Raw genomic sequence first — 18,974 nt, 5'->3', positions numbered from 1 at the left:
GTGATTTTACAAGTTGTTTTGCAGAAATGCTCTTCCATCTAAAAACAGACTTTTGGAAACATGCCCTTCTACTGACAGAAATGTGCCCTGATGTGATCTGGAAGAAGCTTTCTCTTCTCCCTAGTGAATTTTTACACCAAAACACTAGCAAGCAGCAGTCTCAGTAACTGTAGGCAATGACCCCTCAAGGAGGCCACAAAAATACCAGAGGCCTACAAAGTATCAGGTGAAGGACTGAGCTGATGTAGCAGTTCAACACCACTAGCACAAGCAGGCTTCACTTGCCACACTCCCACTCATGACATTCTAAGTCTAACGAAGCTTTGGACCCTTCATTGAACCAAATGAATTCACTAATCTAAAGGAAACCAATTCCTTTTTTTCTTCATGTGTTGAATTGGTCCATACATGGATCAAAGAGCTCCAGGATGGCTAAAGGAACACCCCCACTTCAGCACAGCAAGCTTTAAGATTAGCTTCTGCTGTCTCATTTAGCTTCACCTTTAGTCAGTAGTAACACAATTCTCCTCAGGAAGCAAAGTTATTTTAAGGCCCTACAACCAAGCAAGGGTCTGTCATTGCAGTTGTGTGCAGCAATCCAACTACTCCAGGGCATGGATGTGAGACAATGGTCAGTAGTACTCAGGGTGATCTACCTGGTTGGTTTCTTTGCCCTGCTCCATGCCCTGTCCTTATCACACAGCTGTGCCCCATCCCTTAGTCCAGTCTGGGCACTCACTTGATTCCATGGTAAGACATAACTCAGCCGCTAACTGGCAAAAATTAAACTCAACCAAAAAACCCTAGAGTGTTTTACTAGTTATGAAATGGTTTGGTGCATGGCAAGCCAAACATCACAACTAGTGTAGGTGAGACGAAGGGCAGAAGCATGTAGCAATTGCTCAGCAGCCACTAATTGATTAAGCTTGCAGAAGAACCAAAGGTTAGAGTTGGTTTTCACAAGATGGAATAAACTGACATAACACTTTGCATCTGGTAGCGAGAGGTGGTCATTCTTCCCTTTCCCAATCTCCCAGTCCCCACCTGTGCCTTCCCACTATTTACTTTATAAAAACTCTGGTCCTCACTAGGACTACTATGAGCCAACTCAACTCACTAAACAGGCAGAAAACTACCCCTGCAAAAAGCAGGGTAATTGCATACTGTTCTCGTCAATGAAAACAGGTTACAGTCAGGTCCAACAACCACCAAAGTTGTGCAAAGCGGTGCAAGGAGCAAGGGCCATGCAACCAGGTCCAAAGAGAGGGAACAAGACTCTCCCTTTCCCACAGCAGTCAGCTGCTATAGCTCACCTAATGTCACATGGAACAATACCCTTGTCCTTTGGCTCTCGTGCCAGCTCCGCCACTGATTTACCATGTAACTCTTGCAAAACCTTTATTTTATTACTCAACCCATTTATAGCAAGGATAATACCAATTTTCCCTACCTGGACTAGTTAGTAATTGCTTATAGTCAGTTGAATAAAAGCTACATAAACATCAGACTGTGATGAGATTACTAGGTTGATAATACCTCCTCAAACACATTCTTCCTGAAATCCAGATCCTCTTGCAAGCTCTGGCACCGATTCTCCAGGTCCACACGCATGAGTGTCTCTTTCTCCAACTGCTTCTTAGCCACAGCATGGCCATCTTCAGCCTAGTTAAGAATTTTATAGATAAAAATTTAATTTTGTCTGGATCCCTATTTTCCATCCCCATAATCCCTTCATGGTCTTCATTTGCCATCTTTGGACCAATTATCCACAACAACAAATCTAATGTCAAACCCAAAAAAACCCAACAAAAAAAGAAAAAGAGTGCGTGTGTGCACGCTTATGAATATTTAAAACAAGCTTTCATGTTTGTATACCAGTTATTTAAAACACAGGATTATTTCAATACAGTATGATAATGGAGCTGAGGATTATTAATTCCTCAAGCACAATACATTGCATATTCTTAAACTTTTGACTAGCAAAATTTCTAAAACACCATGTCGCTTTGGTTGTCTTATAGAGATTTCTTACAATTTGGTTTTCTATCCAAGAGGGGCAGGCAAAGATTCGACAGCAAGCAAGCTGGATCAACGATGTTCAGACTATAAACTAATTGCAAAGAAAAATAACAAATTTTACAATACACAGCCTCTCTTGTGCTAAAGCGAGGAAGCATTCACTGTCATACCTTAGCCAGTTGGGCACGCAGATCAGCCACCTCTGCTTCCAGACTGCGTTTCTCATTCAGGACAGTACTGAGCTCTGCCTCACTTCTGTGGAACAGCACTTCAAGATCCTTAATGCGACCCTGAGCCACAGACAAATCTGCATCTTTCTTCTTGTAGCTGAAAAAACAAAAGTTAATTATATTTATAGGTGGGTGCACGCACATCTCAAGCGTGTCTTGGTTACAACTATAGCTATTGTTATTATACACACTTTATTAGGATTAGTGTGCCACTAGGTGGCTCCTAGAGTAACCTGTAAATGTAGCTAATAAAAGTAATCATAAACACTTCTTAAAACTCACAGCTTGTACCAATGTGTTGTAAATGCATTGCCTAATAAAGAACAACATATGTCATGGGCAGGCAAGGGAAAACAAGGCAGCAGCTCCGACAGCTAAGAAACAACAACAAAACTGCTTTACGCACAAGGTGTGTAAAGAGTAGTTTTCCACCTCACTGCTGCACAGCACATTTAATTGCTGACATCTATCACATTGGACTACGACCCCTGAGAAGCAGAGCACATACATCTCCCAAAGAGGCCTATTAGCATCCCCAGTGTTTTGTACTTGATGTGGCCAAGCCCATTCCCTAAGATGTAAAGTAATCCACTAAGGAAGTGTGGTCACTTTTCAGGAATAAACTAGTATTTCTTCAGCAGCATTCGTTATGAGCAAAGCAGCTCTGGTCACTTTAAATATGATTATTTGAGCTGTTATATCCAACTCACTGAAATCATCACGGTCATCCTCCTCCTGCCCACCAATTATTTGTCTACCTTTTCCTCTAACATACTGACTTTCTGCAGTTTCTTTAGGTATGTGTTGTAATGTTATTAAAACTGTTATGTGAAGTAATCCTTCCTTGCTGCAGTTTAAACTCGCTATTCTGCTCTCACACCACTAAGAACACAGGGAATGGCTTTTTTACTTTTTCTCTTAAACCATCTTAGAATTCATTTTTCCCCTTCCCTTTCCTCAAACTTCTCTTCTATAGATCTGTAGCTTTCAGCCTGTGGTCAGTGAGCTGCCTTTAAGGGCCCACAAAAATAACTTTGAAGAGGAATCCTACTACCTATAGGCTCTAAAAAGCTCTGTATTTGGTCTGCAACTCCAAATGTGGAAGAAACATTACATTTGAAAAGGAAAGAAAAGGTGAAAACCAATGCTTTACATTATACAAACCTTGCTCCCCAGCTCAAGTCCCAAGTCCTGGTTCCCAAACTGATCACTCGTACTGTCCTCTTGAATTTCTAATTTGCCAATAACTCCAAGAAAATACAATACCCAGAATTATTTTACAAAAATCCTGCTTTATGGGGTATTGGTGTGCCTACAGACAGTATTTCTTTACATGCGTCAGCATGATGTGCATGTTCTCCTAACTACAGGATGAACTGACACATTTGTTTTGTGATACACTCTAGCTACAAGACTCATGTTCCCTCTGTATTCCTTGGTGTAGACCTCCGATTTTGTTTTCATTTAACTGTAGCTAATTGTTCTTAATCATTGGTCCAATCTGTCACTGTGAATCCTGTTCTGCAACATATGCGCAGTGTCTTCAGGCTCAGCAGCTTGCAGGAAGTGTATAGACAAAACATGACTTCTACTTAAAAGACAGTTATTTAGCAGCAACCAGAAAGTCTTCAAAATAGACTCCCCAGACTCATGTCCTTACACCACATGTGTCAGAGTAAAACAAGCCACTGTGCATGTGTCACAGACAATCAGATCTGGAAACCTTCTGTCTGTGCAGTACCTAAAAGGCAAATGCCACTTCACACCAAGTATGAACAGCAGTGTACGCTTACACAGCCAATAGCTTCCTCCCAGCTGCAGAAGCCAGGCAGCATGCCAGTATTCCCAGGGAGACAGAAATGAACAGAGGTGTTCAATGTACAGCTTGACAAAGCACCAAAGAATTCCTGACAGTGATAAGTGACTTCTGCTCCTTCATGAACACTGACACTGGAAGACAATACCAAGCTGCTTTCATTCACATTTTTATTTGCATTTATAATTTCAGCCTGGTTTATTGTCTTCATGCAAAAAATTGACAGAAGGCTTTACAAAGGTACAACCTGATTTTGGGGGTCTCAGATGCCTGGAAGCTACAAAGGGGAGTTGATGTGTCTGTTGAGATGTATCAATGTTCTTTGAAGGACACCAGTTTAGGGTAATGTTCTAGAGCTCTTTTTTTTCCAGAAAGCAGCCATGTTTGCTCAAGGGAAATATTTCGGTGACCATGTGGGGTAACAGGCAGAATCTGCAGCAAGACTGTCACACAACTCAGAGGTGGGAGCTTACAGCTCAAGCAAGACCACCGCTAAAAGGAGTGGAGGCCTACATATATCTACCTCCAGGCTTTGCTTGACTTGGGGACCTGTGACACTGGTAAAGATATGAACAGGCACTTCATGAACATCAGGACAGGAGACTTTCATTAACAGGCCAAAGTTACCTCTGCTACGAGCGAATGGACCCTGCTCACTACACCAGGTCTGGTTCAGCAGGCTCATGGGAAGGTGCTGTTCCACCAAAGCAAGTGTTGTGCACCTCGTTAGTAAATTAAACATTCCCATCTATACCTCCTCCACTCATCCCCTCCCTCCCTCAATCAGTCAAAAGTTTTGTCAAAGAGCTAAAGGTGCACACAAAAAGCACTAGAAGCTGTTACATAGCATATAGACAAGAACCATACTTGCTTCAGAATTATATTAGAATGTCTGGGGTTTTTACAATATTTTAATCCTAGATTAAAAAATACATCCCTACTCCTGATACAAACATCTTTAAACTAAAAAGTTAAGCTGTTCCTTATACCACATAAACAGTGTTAGAACATCCTAAAGATATTTCACTTTTTATAAAGTGAAACCATCCAACTGCTTTATGAACTTGGCTCAATACAAAAATTTTTAAATTCATGAGTTGTGTTCAAGGTACTAATGTACATACATGTATGTATTGTACATATTGAAGATACACAAAATCACAGAATGGCTTGGGTTGGAAGGGACCTAGTGCCACCACCCCCCCCCAGCCATGGGCAGGGACATCTTCCACTAGATCAGGTTGCTCAAAGCCTCATCCACCCTGGCCATGAACACTTCCATGGAGGTGGCATCCACAGTTTCTCTGCACAGCCTCTTCCAGTTTCTCCCCGCCCCCAGGGTAAAAAATTTCTTCCTAATACCTAAATTAAAAGAGGGTAGATTTAGTTTAAAACCATTACCTCTTATCCTATCACTACACTCCCTGATAAAGAGTCCCTTCTCATCTTTCCTGTATGCCATGCCCCCTTTAAGTACTGGAAGGCTACTGTAAGGTCTTCCTGGAGCCTTCACTTCTCCAGGCTGAACAACCCCAGCTCTGTCTGTCCTCATAGAGGAGGTGCACTCCAGCCCCCTGATCATCTTCGTGGCCCTCCTCTGGACCTGTTCCAAGAGGAGCATGTCTGTCTTATACTGGGGGCCCCAGAGCTGAGCACAGCACTCCAGGTAGAGTCTCACCAGAACAGAGTAAAGGGGGAGAACCACCTCCCTCAACCCACTGGTCACACTTCTTTTGATGCAGCCCAAGATATGGTTGGCTTTCTGGACTGCTAGTGCACATTGCTGGGTCATGGTCTGTTTTTCATCAACCAACACTCCCAAGTCCTTCTCCACAGGGCTGCTCTCCATCTACTCATTGCCCAGCCCATAACCACATTTGGGATTACCCCAACCCAGGTGCAGGACCTTGCACTTGGCCTTGTTGAACTCCATGAGGCTCACACAGGCCCACCCCTCAAGCCCATCAAGGTCCCTCAGGATGGCACCCCTTCCCTCAAGAGTATCAACCACACCACACATGTTTTGGTTGGGTGGTTTTTCACGGGCGGGGGGGAAGGTGCTTTGCCCTCACAGCAAGTCTCATGTTCAATTTTTTTTCCAGGATGTTTCTTTCTTATTTACAGCTTCTACTTTTGTTGCAAGATGCCAATAAAAACCACACATACAATTTTATCTACTACTTTTCATTGCAAAACAATTGTCCCCAGCAGTGTAAAGGCCCCTACCTCGAAGTGGTTTTTGTTTCTTAATTTCCATTTAAAACCTGATCCTTGATTGTAACTTGATTGCTGATCAAAGAACATGGTAAAGGACAATGACAAGTACATGTATTGTGAATAACACCAAAAACTCCACCCCCCCACCTCCCCCAAACACCCACAACACAAATATAATTTAAAAGCACAGGCAGTTTTATGACAACAATGAAGGCAACGATTAGAAAATTAAGATATTTTCCCAGAAGACCTCCCTCACAGGAAACGCTTAAGTTTAGTTAAGATTTAGATGCTTCAACTGGGATATCTGCAACATCCACATGGTACTGGAACATATGAGAAAAAGGACCCGTGGGAGGTTCGTACCATAGCACAGGATAACTGACAATGGCTACAGTGCAAGACACTGATGTTCAGGCATCTGAATCCTACTTGAATAATGGGATATATGATTTCCTGACATTACATTTGCAAACTGAACTGTGTATGGATGCTAACATCTTAACCAACAGCTCCCCCATCTTCTGCAGATCAATCAATAATTTGGAACCAAAACTAGTTTCACTCTATGACAAAGCTCCCTCTAAAGAAATTACAGTTGAACATTACTTAAACTAGACTTGAAGGAGTAGGGGGATAATATCAGGCTTCCCCATGACAAGCTATGGGACAACATGCCAAGGTTAGAGGGACAGGGTGCCAGCAAGGACACCAGCAAGAGCCCTCAACCTGTTGCTCTGAAACATGCTGGGTACACTGGAACACACAAAGTCTTACGGAGATGAGCCAGAGGCTCCTGAGGTAATAGGAGCCAACAGGGCAACACCAGTGAAATACCACAAAGAAATTTGGACTCGATCTTGGAGGTCTTTTCCAACCTTAATGATTCTATGAATTAAAGTTGTGTTCCTCTAAGGTCACATGGCCAACAGCCCATCCGAAATGCCTCTACACCAAAGCATATGGCATGGGCAACAAAGAGAAGGAGTTAAACTGTTCTTATCCCAACCCATGAGCATTACCCTTCTGATTCCCTCACCCATCTACTGGTGGGGGAGTGAGCGAGTGACTGTGTGGGGCTGAGCTGCCAGCTAAACCATGACAGCTGCATCAAAAGCAGCAACCAGCAGGTCAAGGGAGGTTATTCTGCCCCTCTACTCCACTCTGGTGAGACCCCACCTGGAGCACTGTGTCCAGCATCACCTGGAATCCTCAGCACAGGACAGACATGGACCTGTTGGAGTGGATCCAGAGCAGGGCCACAAAAATGATCACAGGGATGGAACACCTCTCCTGTGAAGAAAGGCTGAGAGAGGTGGGGTTGTTCAGCCTGGAGAAGAGAAGGCTCCAAGGAGACCCTGTTGTGGCCTTTCAGGACTTAAAGGGGCCCTTACAGGAAAAATGGGACAGACTTTTTAGTAGGGCCTGTTGCAATAGGACAAGGGGTGATGGTTTTAAACTAAAAGAGGGGAGATTCAGACTAGATATAAGGAAGAATTTTTACAATGAGGGTGGTAAAACCTGGCCCAGGTTGCCCAGAGAGGTGGGAGATGCCCCACCCCAGAAACATTCCAGGTCAGGTTGGACGGGGCTCTGAGCAACCTGATCAAATTGAAGATGTCCCTGCTCATGGCAGGGGAGGGCTAGACTAGATGACCTTTAAATGTCCCTTCAAACCGAAACCATTCTATGAACCATCAGGGCACAGAAGCAAAGAAGGCTAAAGGCATCCTGGGCTGTATTAACAGGAACATAGCTGGTAAGTCACAGGAAGCAATTATCCCCTTCTGATCAGCACTTGGTAGATCACTTCTGTGTCCATTATTGCATCCAGTTATGGACTCCCCAGTGTAATAAAGACATTGATAAACTGGAACAAGTTCAGCAGAGGCCACCAAGGTGGTCAGAGAATTGGAGTACATGCCCTGTTAAAAGAGGCTGAGGGAACCAAGTCTGACCAGCCTGGAGATAAAGGCAGCTCCAGCAGGAGCTGACCAGAATGACAATATGTTAAAAGGAAAGTGACAAATTAATACCCATTTTTTCAAATAGAGAAACTCAGACCTTGATATTTGTATGGGTAAAATTAGACAAAGGCATCAACGAAGAATAGTAGTGGGCACATGCATAAGCATGAAAGAATTTGGGCACAAAAGAATTTGAAGATTCAGAGTCAGTTTGGCTTTTGTAAAGGGAAAGTAAGGGGAGTCAGCAGGGCTAAGAACCATGCATAGCAGGGCTCTGCAAGGGCCTGGCCTCACCTCTGCCCAAGGAGGCCATGGCAGATCTGGTTACTACACCACACTTCCAGGTTCGGTAGCACCCACGCAACTCAGAGGTCTCAGGAGACGTCTCTGAGTCTGATGTAAAAGCCTATCTGGAGCTTACCCTTCTTCACACATCAGTGGCTCAGAAGCACTCAAAATGCAATTATATTTAAGAAATTACTAGTAAATAAAATACAGAACAAGACATTGAATACTGTTACAGTAAAACCACATTTTGACTACTGGCTGACGTTCCAATTCTGCAGCCTTCCTCCCCAAGAGGATACAGTAATACAGGAAAAATGACAGAGGATAAAATGTTGATTGAAGGCACAGAGCAGCTTCTGTAGAAGCAGCAACTAAGCAGGTAAGATGCTTCCACTTGAAAAAAAAAACATTAAAGGGAAATCTTAGGAGATATTAAGGAAAATACAAAAATTGGGGTATAAATTAACAAGTGGAACTGGACTGGCATGTTTAAAAACATGTTCTTCATACAAAATGTAGGTAAGCTCAGAATCCCCTTGCTAAGTCCAAGAACACTACAAACAGATGGTCTCAGGATACTGGTCACACTATGAAATGAAAACCCATGAAGGCTTACAACACAGAATCCAGCTGGACCTCAGGAAGTCCCTTAGCTGAAGGGAATTGCTGAAGTCTGAAAAAATATTTCAGAGAAGCATTGTTATGCATGCTCTGTTCTTGTACTCTTTAGATGGCTATGAGTGGCTTCTAACAGAGATTACCAGGCTAGATGGATCTTTGGTCCAATCCAATACAAACTGCTCTAGAAAATGCCTTGGGATGCTTCTTGTAGACTTACTAGGCAAGGTGATGTCCAATTATCCCCAACACTAGAAAACCCAGAAAGTGTTAGAACATCAGTAACACATTAAGTAAAAAAATCTGAAATAACCAAAACATGTGCCAGGGCATCCAAACCCCACGAGCTGAATTTGCACTCACATAGAATACTGGGGTAGTATCATTTGTCAGTATCTGAACGAGTTGCAGAAAGACATAAGCATAAATGCTTGCTCTGAAGTCCAGTACACTGATACCTTGTTCTTTCCTAGACCACAGGCCCTGTCACAAATCCCTGTGTACCCACCGAGGGTCTTCCTGCAGGCTGGTCAGCTGCTTTCCAAATCCATTGCAGCTGTGCAGGCAGACAGCCTCAGGAGCAAACTAAGAGCAGGGCTCCTTTAGACACAAACTAGGCCTGACGTCACCACACCCTGTTGCCTCCCTGGAGCATCCTCAGTGCTTTCAGGAAAGGGCTTCCCACACTCACCAACCCAGGCTTTAGGAGAAAAAGAAAAGGGAAGTCAGCTCTTGAAGCAGCAGGTTGGCTATATTTGGATCCCGTAGCTAGAAAAGCCCTGCAAGCCTGCAGCTCAGCAACTAAAATTCAAGTCAGTCTAACATTGAGGAAACATTTCCCAGATATCCTTTCAAGCCAATGTTTTCTCTACTCTGCCTACTCCAACTATCCCTCCTCTTCTCCCTCTCTCACATGGGAGACCAGAGGAGAGATGTCCCAAGACAAAAGCCTATTATCTCCTGTCCCAACAACCCAACCTATTCCAAGCAAACAATGAAGTGACAGTGTCTGGGATCCCTCCTGGCCAGACTGTGCTAGCATCCTTAAGCCTCTCCTCTATCATGAGCTAGAAAGAGAGACCGAGGTAGTCATAGTGAACATAAAATTACTCACTAATGTACTCTTACACTACACACAGCTCTCGAAGCACTGAAGCAAGCTTGGCCTGTGAGAAGCACCATCTGACTGTTAGCATGGGCAGGAAGGACTTCAGTCATGAGCTAGGTGTCAAGTGGACACTGTGCAAACCAGGCAAACAGACTTTTTAAAGCTGTGTTTGCAAGAATCACATTTAAAATCTGGCCATGTCACAAGCATAACTCTCCACATGGCCCAGGCTAGGCACCCTAAGAACACTCCAAGTACATTACAAATGTCTCAAGGGACTAGAAGCAATCTGGTAGAGAAACTTTCAAGCCAAGGACAAGTTCAATTCTGTTCTTACAGTTCATAGGAGTAGAGAGAAAACCAGGTATATTTTCCTCATATTTAGTCTATCTCAGAAAACAAAAAATTTTGAAATTCATCTGGCAGAATTAACCATCATTTAAGTGACTGGTAAGGGGCAACTCAACTGTCCAAACAAAGGGCAAGGGAGATGATGACCCAAGGGAAAATATCATCTCTATCACTTCCTGGGCTGGGCAGTACTAATCTCACTTAACTTTAGGGGTTTACATCTGACCTGGTTACCAGAGGGTCTTCTTATGGTTAACAAAGGCCTAGCTAACTGAGTCCATACACTTTAACGCACAGGCCATCTGAACACATGCAGGCATATCATCTGGCATGAACTGTGCACCGAGTTCAATAGGCTTTACAGCAACTTATGCAAATAGAGATGCTTACTCTATAGCTATTTTATATTTGGACAGTTATTTTAGGGGCAAAGTCCACAAAATATCTCCAATGGCTGACTTTAACAAGAAGGCCCAACACAGAAAACGAAGATCCAGGGATACAGCAAAATTTACAGTGAAAACAAGAAATACTTCATCATGAATCAACTAGCTAGTCAGAAAAAACACAGGGGAGGGAAACAATTTCTTTTATAACCACTGAGATGCAAATGAAGGGAGATGGGAGACTTACAGTAGGCCTGTTCTGGCACTGTTGGATTAAAAGCAATTTTATGGCCAACAACATCCGTATACAGGTGATGTACATACTGACACGCTCAGGAAAAATATCTCCCAAATCTTATCTACTAAAATAGGTACCAAAATTCAATCAGAAGCAAAAAATAATTTTCCCACCACATATATTCATTTTAAAATGAAGTTTCAACTGCTAAACAGTTTTTTATTACAAAAACTCCCTAGTGGGAATAGAAATAACTTCAACAGCCAGTTAGGCCAGTTCTTTTTGATGTAAACTGAACAGCAGTTTTTAAAAGTGTAGTCAGTACAAGGTCTTTTTCCAGCACACTTACTTTGTAGCTTCATGTGTTTAAGGCAACACTGCTTCCATATTCCCAAATTGCTCAGGGCCACCCTTTTCCTTCATTTCTGCCATCAGTCAATACAGTGAACCAGACAATAAAACTGATAATATTTAAATATTAGCCTTCTTTGGATGGGTCAATTTTCATCTAGAAAAGTTGCTCAATCCAGTTTACCAAACAGCTGCACATGTGCATGCTCACAAAAGGAGAGGTACAATAGGACAGAAGCAGGCACAACTGATTGTTTCAGCCTCTAATGTCCGAATTGCTCAAATCACAGTATATTAATCTTATATCTACAAATACATTTCAGTATATATACTGGTTGGACTATCTGCTCTGACTAGCTGTACCAGCAACCTAAGGAACTTCCCTCTGACAAGCCTGGATCTTCTCACTGATCTGCAATGCTTCCAAAAGGCATTTTAAGAAGCATCAATAGTATCATTCCCACTGCAAATAGTGCCCATTTTAATAAAAAAAAAATATCATGCAGGGCTTTCCTTACCTTTTATTGAACTCCTCAAGTTCTGCTCTCAGTTTCCCTATTTCAATCTGTAATCTTGCCCTCTCTTTGGCTGTTTCATCCAGAACTCTTCGAGCATCAGCCAGTTCAGACTCATAGAGACTCTTGATTCCACTCACCTAAGGGGAAAAAAAGTATCCAGATATGACACCATCTCAAAGACTATCAAAGAACTGAAACACAGCACCAGGTTTCACAAAGCTTTCTTTGAAAAAAGGGTATATGACATGATTTCTGTTGTTTAAGAACATTCCCTATCAAACATTTGCAATTAACAGGCACCTACAATTAGACATCATCTAGTCCCAAGGACAAGATTTAATTTTTATTCCCAGTGGAACACAACAAAACATACTATGTTTGAAGTGTGCAAGCCTTCCAAAGAGGTAAATTGAAGCAGATCGGTACACCCTACAATCAGATCTTATTTGCTCTTATTTCCAATACTGATGCTTTAGGAGATTTTTTTTTTTAAAAACAGTAATATCACTTAAAGGTAAGTGGTGATAGACTTGTTGAATACAGGTCCAAGGCCCAATTTGACTCTGCTGCTCTTGCACTATAAAGCTAAAAAGAATCTGAAACTAGATGAACTACAGAAATGTGAACTGCTTCCACTCCTGTTCTCTACATCAGATGATAAGGACCTACAGACTTCTCCCTGTCCCAACTCAATATATCACATAATCAGCTATTCAGACTGCAGCAAGGCACCTCAAAGTCTTCCACACCTTTTTTTTTTATTTGTAAGGTATAAAAGACAGATAAAATGTCAAGACCATATAAGATTCAGAAACAGGTTTTGAACAGAAGCAAAAATTCAGAAACAGAGCAATCAGGAAGTGAGAAGAGCCAAAAGCAGAATGTACCAACTTTAGGAAGAGAAATTTCATAACAAAGCATAAAATGTAGAAACAAGAAAGCAAACTGCTATTCCTAGGAGTGCCTATTTCAACATCAGAGCAGCACCAAAGACAGACTCAACCATCTGATCGTCAAATAGACTGATTAAATGCAGTCAGGATATAATTAAGATCCTGATAGACTATATTCTCATAAAACTTCTGAAATTAACTAAAATATGACAGTATGAGGGCTGAGAAGCCTTAGTTGACAAGCATACCACATACCAGAAATGAGTTGGCTGTCCATACATCCATGCTATCTTACTTCTTTTAAGGAATTAATTCTTTCAAGCTTTATTCAGCTTAGGTTTTGGTTTGGGGTTTGTTTGGGTTTTTTCCTTCTCCATAGTGATAGCCATAGGTTGTTTAGGGCACAAGCCAATACAACTCTGTATTATCAGTTACAAAACTTAGGAAGTTCTACAAAGCAGTGTACCATGACTATGCTAAACTCATTCATACCACACTCTACAACGCCAAGAAGAAACTGGAGATTTTAAGTCTGTAAAGCCTTTCATTATGGATGACCCTTGAGTGAAAATACAGTATTTGCAAATTGCAATACAAAATACAATCGCCCAAAGGCCAAGCACTGATTCTGCACCATCAGGTATTGCACCTACAATGCTCCTTCTCTAATGGCAGCCCTTCTTTAGACCATCTGCCCTTCAACTCTGACATGTGCCAAAATCCTTGCCCTAGGACATCTACCAGGAACTTGGGGCTGTATTGGTATAGGTTCAGAGACACACACTAAATCACAGTGCAGGACACAAGGACAAATCTCTTCCCAGTACTCCAGGGCATAAACTGGAATTGCATATTGAGGTACAAAGGAAGAAAGCCTTTTCCCCTAGGTTTTTGTGAATACTGTCACAAAGAGGTGTTACTGTGTGATACTTACAGTAAATTATTTACACTTTTGAGGCATTACCAACAATACAGAGCTTAACAACACCAAAACAACAATAGTCTCAGAGACTAAACACTTAATGCAATTGCTGTGTAGAGAATATGGCTAGATGGAGCCAAAATTTGCATGATGAAAGCAGTTTCAGAACCTGTTGGTAAAGAGAACCAGAGACTACTTAATTAGAAAGGACTGATTCATTCACAGCATAACCGGTTGTGGTAGCTGAGTATGTGTTTTTCTCCTGCAGCATGTTAACCTCTTCTCTACTCCTATTCCAGTAACAAGCATGAGAAGGAAACACACAGGTCCAATTCACAGTCCAAAGTGTTAGTCAAAAAAGCCACTTTCATTAGAATTTTAAGCTAATGCACTGAGCAGACAGAAATAACTGAGACATAAGGACACATTGCAGCTTCCAGCACAGGGAGGCAGCAGACAGCTGGGAGCAGCAACACCTTCAATCACTGCAAAACACACACCACACCCAAAAAAACAAACCCTCGCCAGAACTCTAACAAAAGGATGCAAAAAGAATATGGATTCATGACAACATTGATAGAAGTTTTAATTATCAAACTGAACTGGAGGACAGTTCAAGATGGTCTTTCTAGATCATAAAAAATAGCACCTTTTTTTATTTTCAGCACTGGTCAAGCTGAGGAGAACCAAACACAGCAGCAGGCTCAAAGGAAAGTAAGTAGTGCCAGCTTAGCTGAACTAGCCTGGTATTATGTACTTGACTACACTTCTAGCCCAAGACATTTATTCACTGAAAGCACCTTCTACCCCAGCACTGAGAGAAATTCTGTATTTTTGTTCCCTGAAATTGTCACTCCTCAAACTCTGTTCTGGTGGAAGGAACTTAACTTAGAGTCTGACTGTATGAAAGTCTCCAGAGAAGTATGATCCCAAAAGTGACTCTTTTTAGCATACACCTATGATTTTGCTTTGTTTTGACTCTGCAGACACTCTTCTGCCTACTCCCTTTTTTAAACCACTTTACATTTGCTACTCAGTTTGGTCTCTAGTACAGTGACACTTCCAGACATTCTTAAAAAGGTGCTGTTAAACCAAAGCAGGACCTCCTAGGACAAGCCTCACATGCCCCTTCTGGGGACACACACACACACACACACACACACACACAAAGTCAATAGGAACAACAGCCAGCATCCACAGCAACAAGAGAAGGACTTTGAATAAATGCATCTGGCAACTGTGAAGCCCATTCCTGGTTCTTTGGCTGATCAAATCTCTGAGCAGAGTGCCACCAGACAGTGTGTACCTGTCCTTGAACACTTCCAAAGAATACTGGATGCAAGAGAAGATGGAAGACATGGTCAGACAGGTTTTGCCATCTTCTACCTGTAGAATCTATCAATTCAAATTCCTTCCTTCATTTGTTGTTCCTCATCATTTTGTTTGGGTTACCACAACTGATTGTCTCCTGCTCCCCACATATGAGAAAGATACAAACTCATCCTTGAAGCCTATGCCAATCCTTCCAGCATAAGCCAGTAAGAACAGCAGCTGGCAGCAAATGCTGAAGGGAGAAAGTACAGAGAATGAGCCAAACACACTGATTCAACACTTAAACTCCCAGCTTCTAAAAGCTGAAGAAAAAAAAAATCTGAGCCAAAAATTGCTTCCAGGCACCAAAAACCAGCAGTCACCGAATACTGTTAATTTGTCTAATCCTTTTGTAAATCTGTTTAGCTTTCAGTTTCCACAACAGAGAGCATCATGCAAGGACAACTGGTGGATTAAAACCTACTGCTTGATAATTTCGTTTCATGCCTTTAGATTGTGTTGTAAGAAATGCTGAATATTTGCTTCATAGACAGAGCTCTGTTTGGACTTGTGACTTAGAGACCTCAGGTATCTTATCTCTTTTCCAGATTTGCTCCTGGTCACAAGTTGTTCTGCTGCTCTGCTCATCTTTGTCACCTTTTACTTACACACTTTTTCCAGGCTCTAGATTTTTTAAAATAGGTTAAGAGAAATGCAAGCATCATTCAGAACAACACTGATTTACACAGTGATTACTGACCACCAGCTACAAAGGAAAACAGGGACATTACAGGAGATCAGAGAGCCAGAAATACAGTAATTCTAACAGGTTTCATTTAGCCCAAATTGTGGTCCAGAAGGTGATACCTGAGCTATATTTTCATACACTAGTAGTGAGTGGCATGGAATGGCTAATCCAGGAAGCAACAAGAGAACGGAACTCTTCACCTGGTTCTCAGGAGCACATAGAAGATTTGCCAAGATACTGTCAAGAACATCAGTTGACTTGGTTTCAGCATCCTTGCAGACGCAAGAGAAGGCCAAAAAAAAAAAAATATATCAATGACTGCTGCAATTGTTTCAGCATGGCAACTGGGGAGTACCGAGGTATTTGTTAAAACAAATTTTAAAAAGTTAAGAATAAAATCTTTCTAGAAAGCAAGATATTGTATAAAGACACCATTGTAAACTAAAGAGATCACATATACAAAATATTTTAAGATGACCAAAACGAGGATGAGACATAGTAAAGCATTGTTCAAAAGGCTGAGGTCATACACAGACAAGAAAAATGAATTGATCGTGACTTCTGTTAATCACAATACAGCATGGCAAGCCAAAAAACAAAGTTTAAAGAACAACTCATGAATGGTGTAGAAAGCAATTATCTTGCTCTGCTCATGGAAAAAGGCATGAGGCATACATGAGAGTCTATGGCCCCAAGCTGACCAGTTTATGTAGAACCACCACCTAAAAAAACCGCAGTGAGAACATACCTTTTGGTTTGTTTTGTTGTGTTTTGGGTTTTTTGTTTTGTTTTGTTTTTTACACTTACAGTTGCACTAGAGGATTCTTAAGCATCAGTGGAATAGCATTGCATAGAACAGAACAAAACAAGCAGTAACAAGCTATCACTTTCTAAATGAAAGTATGAACAGCTTTCTAAAGCCCACTTTTTGAACTAAATCATCAAGTTATTTAAGCTCTCATTTAGAGTCCACTTTGTACTAGAGAATTAGAAGATGGCTCATGCCATCCAATTTTCTAAAACAGGAACTACCTGTCTCTAAACTCTGAAGTTCATGGCAGTACAGCAGACATTAACCCGAGGAACAGAATTACAGGGCCCACGAGTAGGAGTCATACTGAGGAAGAATCAAAAGAACTTGTGCAAAATAAAAGTTTCACAATCTACTGGACTTGCTCAGTCAACCAGGGAGGAGGTATTCAAGACAATTCTACTAAACACAGACAAGTAGTAGTGGATACTTGTATAAGCACAACAAAGTGGAGAAAACAGAGTCACACAGTATGGCTTTCTTTAAAGGAAAGCAGCAGACAAGTGAACAAGCACATGAACAAGGGTTTGAAAAGTCAACATGCATTCAGAAAAGGGATATTGAGCTAAGCCAGTCTGCCTGGACTCCCAAAAGGCTTGAACAATATCCCCCACCAAAGGGTCCTACAGAGGCCACGCAGAGTCCAAGCAGGCACGGAGAAGAAAAAAAGACACAGAGACATCACCTGAACTGAGTTCACCAGAACTGAGGTGAGGTTAATTGGACTGTAGCTCCCTGGATCTTCCTTCTTGACCCTCCTGAAGACAGGCATGACATTAGCTTTCTTCCAATCTTCAGGAACCTCTCCTAATCATCATGATCTTTCAAAGATAACTGAGAGTAGCCTCACAATTATGTCAGCCAGTTCCCTTCGCACTCATGGGTGCAACCCATCAGGTCCCATGGACTTATGTCCAGTTTGTTTAGATGTTCCTTATCCTGATCCTCCTCTACCAAGAGGAAGTCTTCCTTGCACCAGACTTTCTCTCTGGTCTCAGGGGCCTGGGATTCCTGAAGGCTGGTCAAACCACAAGAAGGCATAGAGCACATCAGCTTTCCTGAGTTCAGTCAGGACCTCCTTGCTCATCCATACAGGTTTCCTGCCACCTTTGCTCCATTTCCTGATCGTTGGGATCGACCAGTCTTCAGCTTGGAAGAGGTTATCCTTGAATATCAACGCAATGCTCATGGACCCCTTTTTTCTCCAGGGCTGTAACCCATGGGATTCTTCCAAGCAGAACCCTGAAGAGGCTAAAGTCTACTCTCCTGATATTCAGGGTTGTGGTCCTGCTTATACGTACATAGCAGACATACCACAATGTCACCCATCTTGGTCTGCCCGCTAAGCCTGACCAAGCTCTCAGCTAGCTCATAATCTGTCCTCAGGCAGAGCTGCAGGCATTCCCACTGCTCTCTCACATAAAGGGCAACTCCCCCTCCTCACCTTCCTGAAAAGCCTGTATCCATCTGTCATAGCACTCTAGACACGAGAGCTATCTCTCCTCCCAATGAGGTCATAGTTCTGTAACTGCTCACGGACTTTTCATTCCCCCATTTGTTCCCCATGCTGCACACATTAGTGTTGCAGGCCCTTCAGAGATGATTCCCCAGAAAGGGCAGAAGAGCTTCCCCACAACACTGTTCTGTAGGCATTCCTTCTTTACATGCTTGGGGTGTTTCCATTTCATCCTTTTTCTGTTCCCATAATCCCAGGCTTTTGCTTGCTTACCCCATCCACTACTTCCTCACCTGATCTTTCTCAAAAGGAATCTCTCCCTCCCCCATCATTCCCAGTTTAAAGTTGTTCTTAGCAGGTTGACCAGCTCTGTTGTCAAAGATACATTTGCCCTACTTATTCAGGTGGATCCTGTCTCTTTAAAGCAGTTGCCAATCCTCCCCAGATGACAGGTTAGGCCAGCAAATGGGTCCCTCCACTCTGAAAAATGTAGCCCCCCCCATCTGAAGGTGATGGAAGAAATAAAGCTAAAACCTCAAAACAGAGTTCAGCAGGAATCAGAAGACAGGCTGCAGCCTGATCCACATCAACATGCACCCAAGCCTAACTCTTCCTGCACAGAGGCCAAGTTGAACACCCTATGAACTGCACTACAACTGTGCTTTCACTTTTTTCCTCTTTTGCTGGCAAAAGAGCCTGCAAGTTTTTAACTGGGCAACACAGGGG

The 18,974-nt window shown here is 42.3% G+C and overlaps 1 protein-coding gene across 2 annotated transcripts in view; it reads right to left on the bottom strand.

The window, feature by feature from the left end:
* Positions 1 to 18,974, bottom strand: part of LOC104041540 (lamin-B2) — a 35,815-nt gene that overhangs the window by 11,927 nt on the left and 4,914 nt on the right. For both annotated transcript variants that reach the window (XM_064440034.1, XM_064440035.1), the window contains exons 2-4: positions 12,108 to 12,244; positions 2,190 to 2,346; positions 1,537 to 1,662 (exon numbers count right to left, since the gene is read on the bottom strand). In XM_064440034.1, the coding sequence (XP_064296104.1) occupies positions 1,537 to 1,662; positions 2,190 to 2,346; positions 12,108 to 12,244 (420 nt within the window). The remainder of the gene's footprint in view (positions 1 to 1,536; positions 1,663 to 2,189; positions 2,347 to 12,107; positions 12,245 to 18,974) is intronic.

The sequence above is a fragment of the Phalacrocorax carbo genome (assembly GCF_963921805.1).
Source record: "Phalacrocorax carbo chromosome W unlocalized genomic scaffold, bPhaCar2.1 SUPER_W_unloc_8, whole genome shotgun sequence".
NCBI classification, from domain to species: Eukaryota; Metazoa; Chordata; class Aves; order Suliformes; family Phalacrocoracidae; genus Phalacrocorax; species Phalacrocorax carbo.
Note: the sequence above shows the minus strand (reverse complement) of the source record. Positions and strands in the feature narration are given on the sequence as shown.